General features: G+C 38.7%; 1 protein-coding gene across 3 annotated transcripts in view; it reads right to left on the reverse strand.

Annotated features, from left to right (window-relative positions):
* LYRM7 (LYR motif containing 7) overlaps positions 1-13,249 on the reverse strand; it is a 47,490-nt gene that overhangs the window by 18,300 nt on the left and 15,941 nt on the right. Inside the window, exon 5 of one of the 3 annotated variants that reach the window (XM_033405843.2) lies at positions 11,219-11,308. The exons of the other annotated variants lie outside the window; for them this stretch is intronic. Coding sequence (XP_033261734.2) covers positions 11,292-11,308 — 17 coding nt within the window. The 3' untranslated portion in view covers positions 11,219-11,291. Of the gene's footprint in view, positions 1-11,218; positions 11,309-13,249 lie in introns of those variants that run through there. 3 annotated transcript variants of the gene reach the window in all.

The raw sequence follows: 13,249 nt of genomic DNA on the forward strand, positions 1-13,249 counted from the left end.
CCTCCTGCTGTCACAGTGGGCCCTTGGCAATGTGTCCCTTTGCATGGACATGGCCACAGCCTGGCAGGTAATGCTCTGGGCCCTGTGGTCCTGGTTTTGGTCCTGGGGGAAGCCCATGGCAGCCCCTGGGGAATGCTTCCCAGGAATCCAACTGCCCTGCCGCTATCTGTCCTGTGTCCAGGGCAGCAGGCCAGTTAGGGGCACCCCTCCATGGACACATGGCCTGGCCCATGGCACAGGTGGCCGTGAGTGCCACAGCACTGCCATGGCAGGTACGTTGGTCACAGCTGGACCTGGGAGACCCCGCCCACCCACACAGAGGGGCTCAGGCCAGCGCTCCCAGCCGACACGGCCACTCGCACGGGGCTCCCCCTGGGATGGCAGTGGCCTCTGCAGGCAGCTTCGTCCTGAGGTCCTGGCACCTCACCACACTGTCACCCAAGAAGTGATGGAGCACAGGTCCGGGGTCACTGCGAGGATGTGAATCGCTGCCGTCTAGAAAGTTTCTAAAACTTGGGGATCCGAACCTGCCCGGCCAGGCCCCCAATCCACCACCAGGAAACTGAGGCCCGAGGGCTGGGGGAAAGCAGGCAGGACACCGACCCCCACCCTAGGCTCCTCTCCTCCCTCCAGAGGCAAGAGTCACCTGGGGAATCACGTCTGCAGAGAACTCTGAACGTGCAGAGTGTTTCTGAGCACTAAGTTCATCACAGATGGGAAAGCCCGTGTTCCAGGGTCAGCCGGTTCCTCTCCGTGGACTCGGGACAGGACTCCTCGCCAGACCCATGCTCTACCCATTCGCTGCGGGTCTCTGCCTGCCTGACAGCCCAGCGCCCCCCCCCAGCCGTCCCACAGCAGGACCCTGGAGTCCAGCCCTCCCAGCTGGTCAGGGGCTGGCCTGCCCGGGAGCACACGGGAGGTGGTCTGAGCAGAAGAAACCACGCCAGTGGCATCCTGGGACGCTTCCTCACGCTGCCCCCACCCCGGGGCCGGCCTGCAGGGCCGACACCACCCGCTGCAGGAAACCATCTTCCCGATGGTTACAGCAGCACCTCCTCCTTGGGTTAAGGAAAGTCAACTGCACACAGCTGCCCACGTGGCCATCCCTGCCTCAGCCCCACACTTGCGGGCTCCCAAACTGCTGAGGCCGAGGTGTCCAGGTGGGTCTCAGGTGTCCCCAACCCGCCTGAGGCTTCTTTCCCAAAGTGTAGCTCTGGAAGCACATCTCCCGCTCAGGGCAGGAGGAAGCGGTGGCCCCCTCCCCGTCGGCTCTATCACGGCATCTGTGTGTAGCCCCAACACAGCACATCGCTCGGGCTCTAAGCTCTGCACAGACACACATGCCTCCCTCAGGCTCTGGACACTGTGGACACACAGGCAAGTGTGCATCTTTGCTACATGTTCTATGCAATACCCATTCGCTTCTACTAACTGCGGTTAACTAGGAACTACATATCTCTCTGTGAACAAAGGAAACTGCACAGCAAGCCCACCAGGAAGCAGGGACCCGTGGTCAGGGCGAACCATGCTGACTGCGCCGAGTGCCGGGACAGCAGAGCAAGCGTTTGAGAACACTGATCGCACCACAGCACTTATTTATTTCTACTTAATGCTCTAGGATAAGCAACTAGACGGTGGTCAGTTCACCAAAATTGAAGTTCAAATTACGTAAGTTTAAAATATTATAGGAAGAGATCTATATTTATACTGGAGTATTTTTTTTTTAAGAAGATGTTGGGTAGGAGTTTATTAATTAATTAATTTTTGCTGTGTTGGGTCTTCGTTTCTGTGCGAGGGCTTTCTCTAGTTGTGGCAAGCGGGGGCCACTCTTCATCACGGTGCGCAGGCCTCTCACTACCGTGGCCTCTCGTTGCGGAGCACAAGTTCCAGACGCGAGGCTCAGTAGTTGTGGCTCACGGGCCTAGTTGCTCCGCGGCATGTGGGATCCTCCCAGACCAGGGCTCAAACCCGTGTCCCCTGCATTAGCAGGCAGATTCTCAACCACTGTGCCACCAGGGAAGCTCCCCATAGTGGAGTATTTTTCCACCTCGAATATCCTCAGTCTTAAGGTTTGAGGCCGATGAAAATTACAGTCAGGAAGAGGCACGCGGAGCTCCAGCGGCATCGCCTCCTGTCTAAGCTGCTCTATGTCCACGCCCCAGTGGCTAAGAACTCAGGGTAGGCCGTGGCGTCCCTCTGAAGCACCAAGTGGACAGAGGCTCACACACCCGAAGCCTGGGCCTGCTCAGCCACCGGCTGTCATGAATCAAGTTTTAACAGCACACAGCCCCACCATGCACCGCGCAACGCCTGTGGCTGCTTCTCTGGCTACGCCGGCGGCAGGGAGAAGATAAGTCACAGATGCCATGGCCTACGAAACCTACAGCAGTCACCGCCTGGACCTTTAGGGGAGGCTGCTGGTGCTGCCTCCACCCCTGAGGACCCAGCAGGCTCCTTCCTCTGGGAGTGTTCCCACACAAGCTGGCACACCCCGTCCCACAGTGCACGCAGGTGGGGACACTGCAGTCCCCTGTCCGTAAGATCAGGTTGACAATTCAGCTGTACTGTGAAGTCACCACGAGGCTAGAATGTCCTTAGAATGCTGACCCTGAGTAGCTTCCCTCCAATGACTGACTACTGAGCGCTCTGAAGTCCCGTGGCTTGGGCGTGTGGAGAGTGTGGCTGGTGGTTGCCTGGCACTTTGAGATGCTTTGGTTAACTCTCTCTCTTCCCCAAACCAAGCCAAACAACAAAGGAAACGCACGTAACTCAAATTTGAAAGGGAGCATATGCTACTAGTTTGAACTAAGTTTTTTTCAGGAAAGGGAAATAAATGTATATATAGATGGGGGGGGAGCTAAAAATAGAGTTGCCATAAGATCCAGCAATCCTACTCCTGGGCATATATTTGAAACAATAATATGAAAAGATTCATACACCCCTATGTTTATAGCAACACTATTCACAATAACCAAGACACAGAAGCAACCTAAATGTTCATCAACAGATGAATGCATAAAGAAGATGTGGTATAAATACACAGTGGAATACTACTCAAACACAAAAAATAATAAAATAATGCCATTTGCAGCAACATAGATGGATCTAAAGATTATCATACTAAGTGAAGTCAGAAACAGAAAGACAAATACCATATGATATCACTTACATGTGGAATCTAAAATATGACATAAATAAACTTATCTAGAAACAGAAACAGACTCACGGACATAGAGAACAGACTTGTGGTTGCCAAAGGGGAGGGCCGGTATGGGAGGGATGGACTGGGAGTTTGGGATTAGCAGATGCAAACTACTATAAATAGAATGGATAAACAACAAAGTCCTACTGTATAGCACAGGGAACTATATTCAATATCCTGTAATAAACCATAATGGAAAAGAATATGAAAAAGAATGTATATATGTATAACTGAATCACTTTGCTGTACAGCAGAAATTAACATAACATTGTAAATCAACTACTTCAATAAAATAAATGTTAAAAATACTGTATTGTGTATTTGAAAGATGCTAACAGTAAATCTTAAAAGTTCTCATCACAAGAAAAAAATTTGTCACTGTATATGGTCATGGATATTAACTAAAAACTTACTGTGGTAATCATTTCACTATATACACATATATGTTGTATACATAATGAAATGATTATATATAACCATTATGTTGCACACCTAAAACTAATACAATGTTGTATGTTAACTGTCAATTAAAAAAAATCTTTCAATGGCATGGTCTGTAAGAGTGTGAAAATCACAGAGGCATTTAGGATATAAATAATTTATAGGACATTAAAATATTTAACTCTGCAATTATAAAAAGTCTCTAAATATATAAAACACAAAAATACAAATGAGTTTAAATAGACAACTTGCATACAAAATTTTCTTTTTTTTATAATTAATTTTTTATTGTAGTATAGTTGCTTTACAATGTTAGTTTCTACTGTACAGCAAAGTGAATCACCTATATATATATACACATATATGTATATATATATATACATATATGTGTGTGTGTATATATATATATATATACACACACACATACATATATATATACACACACCTCCTTTTGGATTTCCTTCCCATTTAGGTCACCGCAGAGCACTGAGTAGAGTTCCCTGAGCTATAAGGCAGGTTCTCATTAGTTATCTATTTTATACATAGTATCAATAGTGTATATATGTCAATCCCAAACTCCCAATTCATCCCACCCTCCCCCGTCCCCCCTTGGTGTCCATACATTTGTTCTCTATGTCTGTGTCTCTACTTCTGTTTTGCAAATAAGATGATCTATACCATTTTTTCTAGATTCCACATATATGCGTTAATATGCGATATTTGTTTTTCTCTTTCTGACTTACTTCACTCTGTATGACAGTCTCTAGGTCCATCCACGTCTCTACAAATGACCCAATTTTGTTCCTTTTTATAGCTAAGTAATATTCCATTGTATACAGGTATCACATTCTTCTTTATCCATTCCTCTGTTGATGGACATTTAGGTTGCTCAAAATTGTTTTCTTTAAGAACCTCTTCCTGACCCACCAAGTTTGGGATTTGGAGCTCTACCTATGTACCTGAACAGCCCCTCTACCTCTCCTGATATGGCAGCCAAAGGACTGTGACTGAACACTTTATTGTTTATCTTCTAATACGGTGCTCTAAGTTCCATAAAGACTGACCCACTGTTCTATTCTTAGTGCCTAGCACAACAGGTATTGAATAAATGGTTGTTGAATCACATTAACCTACCTTAGAATACAAACTATAAAGATAGTTTAGGGCAAAGACGAATATAAAAAACCAAAGGACAGAAGTTTAAAAACACATCTGAAATAAAGAATAGCTTCCTAGAGCTTTTTTTTTCTCTTTCAGTACTGTTCTTTATTATTTTCCAATTAAAAAAAAAACACCTTATTTTACAATCACTTAGGTAACACAATGCAGACAAAGAATATATTTAACCTTTTTTTCTTCAGCAATATCCACTCTGTGAAATATGGAGAAGACTCACGATATAGGCCTCTGATCTCAAAGAGCTCAAATTCTGGGGACCTTGTTAAATATGCAGATATCCTCTGCTTTTCTGCACAAGCACATTAGCCAGAAAATATGTCTTCTTAAAGCCTCTGACCTTGAAGCACATATCGCAAAAAACTCCTTCCATCCATAGGCAGAAACGTTTATCCATCATCCTCCTTCTTTACTAGCTCATCATTCATCCCACCCATGTTTGTTTTAATTCTCAGCAATATCATATTGTTCTCTGGTGACTTTGAGATCCTTTGTAGGTGGCATGAATGCTAAAATGGTTGCATTGTGGTACATCAAATCCATGGTATGAGATTATTCATCCACTTAAAACAAACAAAACGAAAAACAGCATGCTACGTGTTCTTTAAACCCTGTCTAAATGGTGTGCTGCATAAAATCTTGTAAAAGGATAAGAAAAGGAAGAAAAGCAACTGTCCAAAGGTCCAAAGTATATTGAACCACTAGGGAGAAAAATGATGATGGAACAATAAAGGTAAACTCTGGATCAGAAAGGGCATTTTTTCCTACAATTAACGAATATTCATGAATAACTATAGATAAAATAATGAGTGAGACAGTTCCTGCCTCAGGGAGTCTGATATCTAGCACCAGAGAGAGAAATAAAGCACATATACACATCACAAAGATAATACCCAATGGCAAGCTGGGTAAATAATCTGAAGGGAGATTACAAGGTACCATGAGAGCATATGAAAAGGGTATATACTGTTTTTAAAAAAATGTATCACACATGTTCAGAAGCATGTTCCTATTTTGTTTGTCTTACATATATACCAGACAGGAAGTTTAAAAAACATGGATAATGCTACTCAGAAACTAAGTAAATATGTAGCCCTAAAGTCTTGAGTTTTCTTCGTACCATCTATAACCATACATTTGGTTACTGTCTATAGAATATATGTTTCATAAAGGCCAACACTGAAACCAGTTGACCAATATCCATATTAGAAAGAGGGCTTTGAAAATGTCAATAGTCAATGACAAAGCAAGTATAGAAAAATACTGAAATTAACTCATTGTTCTAAGTCATAGTTAGTTTTCACTTTTCTACAGAAAACCTAGGAAGGCTATAATGGACCAATGATGAGACTGATATGAATTAAAATTTATGATTAATCCAAATTCATGTACCTGTGATCATACCAAAAAAAATAAAAATACAAAAAAAGTAGGGAATGCTTGGAAAGAAAATAGTTTTCCCAATATTTTTGAGATTTTAAAAATAAGGAGTTTTTCTCAAATGATGAAATTATTATATCTATAATAAAGAATAGTGAAATTATCTTCAAGGATAAGGAAAGCAGTCGTTTTTAAAAGGAAAAAAAGAGAAATTATTTAGGATAAAGAGTTCTTTCTGCTACTCAGTAGTTAATTTCCACTGTAGATATTACTTAGAAGGGAGAAAAAAAGAGATGGATTGAGAATTTACACATACAGGTAATTAATTTTGCAGATGAAGTTTCATTTCATTATTTTCAGTTTCTATTATTTTTCATGTTGGGACTTTATCTGATCTTTTTTAGAGATACACAGTCATAACTCTATTTTCTAGGCAAGCAGAATTTTAATTCCTCTCACTTCTGTATGTCAGTAAAGACATTGCTAAAATATGTGGAGGAATTTTACTTAAAGTACTTAAAACAGATTAAAGACTGAAATTTGTTCTATCTTAAACCCATAGGAATAAAGTAGGAAAAAGAGACCCATATATAACTTAACAGAAAGAATGAGGCCTTTATTAAGGCAATATAGCATTAGATACTAATAATCATGTACGAGTCAAAATTTTCAATCTTGTGGAAAAATTAAACTATACAGAAAACCAAAAGAAAAAAAGAAATTTAAACCAATATTATCATATTTAAAACCAGGCTTCTGAAATGTAGCTATCAAATTTAGTTATCTGAAATAACCTAATTTTTTATTCATATAATAAAGATAATATTTTGCTATAATTACCCATATAAAATTTTGGCTATAGTACACAGAAGCTCTAAAGATTATTATTAAGATTAAAGACAATGACTACAAATTTTCAATTTAGGATTAACCATGTTTATTGCCCTTAGAAATATAACTGGATCTGATAATTTCTGATAAATACTCATGAACTAAAAATAAATTTAAAAGTCCTATAGGACATATACTACTAGATATTAAGATTTACTGTAAGGCTGTAGTAATCAAGACATTATGGGTTGTGATGCAAGGACGGAAAAACAAACTAATTGAACAGATTATAAAGTCCAGAAACAGATGCACACATATAGTTATTTGATTTTTTTTAACTTTTTATTTCATATTGGAGTATAGCCAATTAACAATGTTGTGAAAGTTTCAGGTGCACAGCAAAGTGACTCAGCCATACATATACATGTATCCATTCTCCCCCAGACTCCCTCCCGTCCAGGCTGCCACATAAAACTGAGCAGAGTGCCCTGTGCTATTCTAATTATACTTTAGATGTAATTATTTTTATACCATTTTAAAGACTACTTTCCCAACAGAAAGTTGTTTTTTTTTTTTATGTCCATGCCTCTCTCGCTTTGTCAGCTTACCCTTCCCCCTCCCCATATCCTCAAGTCCATTCTCTAGCAGGTCTGTGTCTTTATTCCTGTCTTACCCCTAGGTTCTTCATGACATTTTTTTCTTCTTAAATTCCATATATATGTGTTAGCAAACAGTATTTGTCTTTCTCTTTCTGACTTACTTCACTCTGTATGACAGACGCTAGGTCTATCCACCTCATTACAAATAGCTCAATTTCGTTTCTTTTTATGGCTGAGTAATATTCCATTGTATATATGTGCCACATCTTCTTTATCCATTCAACAGATGATGGACACTTAGGTTGTTTCCATCTCCGGGCTATTGTAAATAGAGCTGCAATGAACATTTTGGTACATGACTCTTTTTGAATTATGGTTTTCTCAGGGTATATGCCTAGTAGTGGGATTGCTGGGTCGTATGATAGTTCTATTTGTAGTTTTTTAAGGAACCTCCATACTGTTCTCCACAGTGGCTGTATCCATTTACATTCCCACCAACAGTGCAAGAGGGTTGCCTTTTCCCCACACCCTATCCAGCATTTATTGTTTCTAGATTTTTTGATGATGGCCATTCCGACTGGTGTGACATGATATCTCATTGTAGTTTTGATTTGCATTTCTCTAATGATTAATGAAGTTGAGCATTCTTTCATGTGTTTGTTGGCAGTCTGTATATCTTCTTTGGAGAAATGTCTATTTAGGTCTTCTGCCCATTTTTGGATTGGGTTGTTTGTTTTTTTCTTATTGAGCTGCATGAGCTGCTTATAAATTTTGGAAATTAATCCTTTGTCAGTTGCTTCATTTGCAAATATTTTCTCCCATTCTGAGGGTGGTCTTTTGGTCTTGTTTATGGTTTCCTTTGCTGTGCAAAAGCTTTGACGTTTCATTAGGACCCATTTGTTTATTTTTGTTTTTATTTCCATTTCTCTAGGAGGTGGGTCAAAAAGGATCTTGCTGTGATTTATGTCATAGAGTGTTCTGCCTATGTTTTCCTCTAAGAGTTTGATAGTTTCTGGCCTTACATTTAGGTCTTTAATCCATTTTGAGCCTATTTTTGTGTATGGTGTTAGGGAGTGTTCTAATCTCATACTTTTACATGTACCTGTTCAGTTTTCCCAGCACCACTTATTGAAGAGGCTGTCCTTTCTCCACTGTACATTCCTGCCTCCTTTATCAAAGATAAGGTGACCATATGTGCGTGGGTTTATCTCTGGGCTTTCTATCCTGTTCCATTGATTTATATTTCTGTTTTTGTGCCAGTACCATACTGTCTTGATTACTGTAGCTTTGTAGTATAGTCTGAAGTCAGGAAGCCTGATTCCTCCAGCTCCATTTTTCATTCTCAAGATTGCTTTGGCTATTCGGGGTCTTTTGTGTTTCCATACAAATTGTGAAATGTTTTGTTCTAGTTCTGTGAAAAATACCACTGGTAGTTTGATAGGGATTGCATTGAATCTGTAGATTGCTTTGGATAGTAGAGTCATTTTCACAATGTTGATTCTTCCAATCCAAGAACATGGTATATCTCTCCATCTACTTGTATCATCTTTAATTTCTTTCATCAGTGTCTTATAATTTTCTGCATATAGGTCTTTTGTCTCCTTAGATAGGTTTATTCCTAGATATTTTATTCTTTTTGTTGCAATGGTAAATGGGAGTTTTTTCTTGATTTCACTTTCAGATTTTTCATCATTAGTGTATAGGAATGCCAGAGATTTCTGTGCATTAATTTTGTATCCTGCTACTTTACCAAATTCATTGATTAACTCTAGTAGTTTTCTGGTAGCATCTTTAGGATTCTTTATGTATAGTATCATGTCATCTGCAAAGAGTGACAGCTTTACTTCTTCTTTTCCAATTTGGATTCCTTTTATTTCCTTTTCTTCTCTGATTGCTGTGTCTAAAACTTCCAAAACTATGTTGAATAAGTGGTGAGAGTGGGCAACCTTGTCTTGTTCCTGATCTTAGTGGAAATACTTTCAGTTTTTCACCATTGAGGATGATATTGGCTGTGGGTTTGTCATATATGGCCTTTATTATGTTGAGGAAAGTTCCCTCTATGCCTACTTTCTGCAGGGTTTTTACCATAAATGGGTGTTGAATTTTGTCGAAAGCTTTCTCTGCCTCTATTGAGATGATCATATGGTTTCGCTCCTTCAATTTGTTAATATGTTTTATTATATTGATTGTTTTGCGCATATTGAAGAATCCTTGCATTCCTGGAATAAACCCCACTTGATCATGGTGTATGAACCTTTTAATGTGCTGTTGGATTCTGTTTGCTAGTATTGTGTTGATGATATTTGCATCTATGTTCATCAGTGATATTGGCCTGTAGTTTTCTTCCTTTGTGACATCCTTGTCTGGTTTTGGTATCAAGGTGATGGTGGGCTCGTAGAATGAGTTTGGGAGTGTTCCTCCCTCTGCTATATTTTGGAAGAGTTTGAGAAGGATAGGTGTTAGCTCCTCTCTAAATGTTTGATAGAATTCACCTGTGAAGCCATCTGGTCCTGGGCTTTTGCTTGTTGGAAGATTTTTAATCACAGTTTCAACTTCAGTGCTTGTGACTGGTCTGTTCATATTTTCTATTTCTTCCTGATTCAGTCTTGGCAGGTTGTGCATTTCTAAGAATTTGTCCATTTCTTCCAGGTTGTCCATTTTATTGGCATAGAGTTGCTTGTAGTAATCTCTCATGATCTTTTGTATTTCTGCAGTGTCAGTTGTTACTTCTCCTTTCTCATTTCTAATTCTATTGATTTGAGTCTTCTCCCTTTTTTTCTTGATGAGTCTGGCTAATGGTTTATCAATTTTGTTTATCTTCTCAAAGAACCAGCTTTTAGTTTTATTGATCTTTGCTATCGTTTCCTTCATGTCTTTTTCATTTATTTCTGATATGATTTTTATGATTTCTTTCCTTCTGCTAACTTTGGGGTTTTTTTGTTCTTCTTTCTCTAGTTGCTTTAGGTGGAAGGTTAGGTTGTTTATTCGAGATGTTTCCTGTTTCTTAAGGTAGGATTGTATTGCTATAAACTTCCCTCTTAGAACTGCTTGTGTTTCATCCCATAGGTATTGCATTGTCGTGCCTCCATCGTCATTTGTTTCTAGGTATTTGATTTCCTCTTTGATTCCTTCAGTGATCACTTCGTTATTAAGTAGTGTATTGTTTAGCCTCCATGTGTTTGTATTTTTTACAGATCTTTTCCTGTAATTGATATCTAATCTCATAGTGCTGTGGTCAGAAAAGATACTTGAAACAATTTCAGTTTTCTTAAATTTACCAAGGCTTGACTTGTGACCCAAGATATGATCTATCCTGGAGAATGTTCCATGAGCACTTGAGAAAAATGTGTATTCTGTTGTTTTTGGATGGAATGTCCTATAAATATCAATGAAGTCCATCTTGTTTAATGTATCATTTAAAGCTTGTGTTTCCTTATTTTCATTTTGGATGATCTGTCCATTGGTGAAAGTGGGGTGTTAAAGTCCCCTACTATGAATGTGTTACTGTCGATTTCCCCTTTTATGGCTCTCAGTATTTGCCTTATGTATTGAGGTGCTCCTATGTTGGGTGCATAAATATTTACAATTGCTATATCTTCTTCTTGGATCGAACCCTTGATCATTATGTAGTGTCCTTCTTTGTCTCTTCCAGTTATTTGATTTCATGATAAAGGTAGCCCTACAGTGCAGCGGGGAAAGAGTGGTCTTTTCAATAAATGATGCTGGATCAACTGAATATTCAGATATAAAAAAATAAATCTTGACTGCTATCTCATACCATATACAAAAATCAACTCTAGTTGATATAAACAACAAAATGAAAAAGACCAAACAATAAAGCTTTTGGAAGAAGCATAGGATAATCTCTTCATGATCTTGCTTGAGACAGGAAAAGATTTCTTAAACAAGACTCAGAAAAATATTAACCATAAAGGAAAAAAGGGATAAACTGGACTACATTAAAATTAAGACCTTCTCATCAAAAGATAAAAACAGCAAAACGAAAAAGCAAGACAAAAAGCAGAAGATTCTTATTATATATATATATATTCAACAAAGGATTTATATTCAGAACATACAAAGAATTTCTTCAAATCAATAATAAAAAGGCAGATAACCTCTTAGAAAAATGGGCAAAAGACCTGAACAGCCACTTCATAAAAGAGAATATCCAAATGGCCATTAAACAACTGAAAAAGTGCTAGTCCTTCATTAATTACCAGAGAAATGCAAATTCAAATCGCAATGTGATACCATTACATAACCACCAGAAACTCTAAAATTAAGAGATGCACAGTATCAAAGAGCTGGTGAGGATAAATCAACTGGAGTTCTCAGATACCACTGCTTCAAGTGTAACTTAGTCTAACTACTTTGGAAAGCTGGTTAGCAGTACCTATTAAAGCTGAATAAACACATACCATATGACATGGCAGTTTCACTCATACAATATTCACAGAAATGTTGCTACACACAATGAAAAAGATGAATCTCACAAATATAATATTGAGAGAAAGAAGCCAGACAAAACAGAAATCCTATATGATTCCATTTACATAAAGTTTCAAACACTTTATTATATTAGGTTAAAATTGATAGTGTTAAACGGACAGCGGTTATACTTATGGGAAGGGGCTGACGGTGAGGGACATCAGGGCATGATGGTGCTTTTGGGAAAGTGGTAGCATTATATAACTTGATGTGGATGTTGGTTACATGATATTTCACTTGGTGAAAATTCACTGGACTATACTATTATAAATTGTGTACTTTTCTGTTTGTATGTTGTTTGTATCTTTGCTGTTGTTTCTGTCCCCCAAAATACTTCAGGGAATGAAAACCAAATATTATGTGAAATGAGAGTCTGCTGAAGCCCCACTAGGAGTTTGGAGGTATAATGGAGGATTCTCAACTATATTACCATTTTGTATAATCCCAATTCTTCTGAATTAAAATAGTAGAATCATAGGAGAAAAGATAAAGAAATAGACACAGTCTAGGTAGGTGACAAATTATACTAGGAAAATTAAGAATGCCAGATATATTTTATAAAAACAGTCACACAGGCAAACTTCTGAGATATTGCAGGTTCGGTTCCAGACCACTACAGTAAAGTATCTCAATAAAGCAAATCACACCAATTTTTGGTTTCCTAGAGCATATAAGAGTTATGTTTACACTGTACTATAGTCTATTAAATGTCTAATAGCATTATGTCTAAAAAACAATGTACATATATTAATTTAAAAATACTTTATTGCTATAATATGCTAACCATTATCTGAGCCTTCAGCAAGTCGTAGCAGTAACATCAAAGACCACTGACCACAGATCACTATAACAGATACAGTAATAATGAAAAAGTTTGAAATACTCCAAGAATTACCAAAATGTTACACCAAGACACCAAGTGAGCAAATGCTGTTAGAAAAATGGCACCGATAGACTTGCTTGACACAGGGTTGCCACAAACCTCCAGTTTGTGAAAAATGCATTATCTGGGAAGTGCAATAAATTGCGGTATGCATATACTGCCTTTGTAACTGTAGTTTTGCAGTATAACCAGTGGTTAAGATTAAAAAGAAAAAATATATAAAAGAAAAAAAAGTCTGGTAAAACA

This window comes from Orcinus orca, chromosome 3 (assembly GCF_937001465.1).
Source record: "Orcinus orca chromosome 3, mOrcOrc1.1, whole genome shotgun sequence".
NCBI classification, from domain to species: Eukaryota; Metazoa; Chordata; class Mammalia; order Artiodactyla; family Delphinidae; genus Orcinus; species Orcinus orca.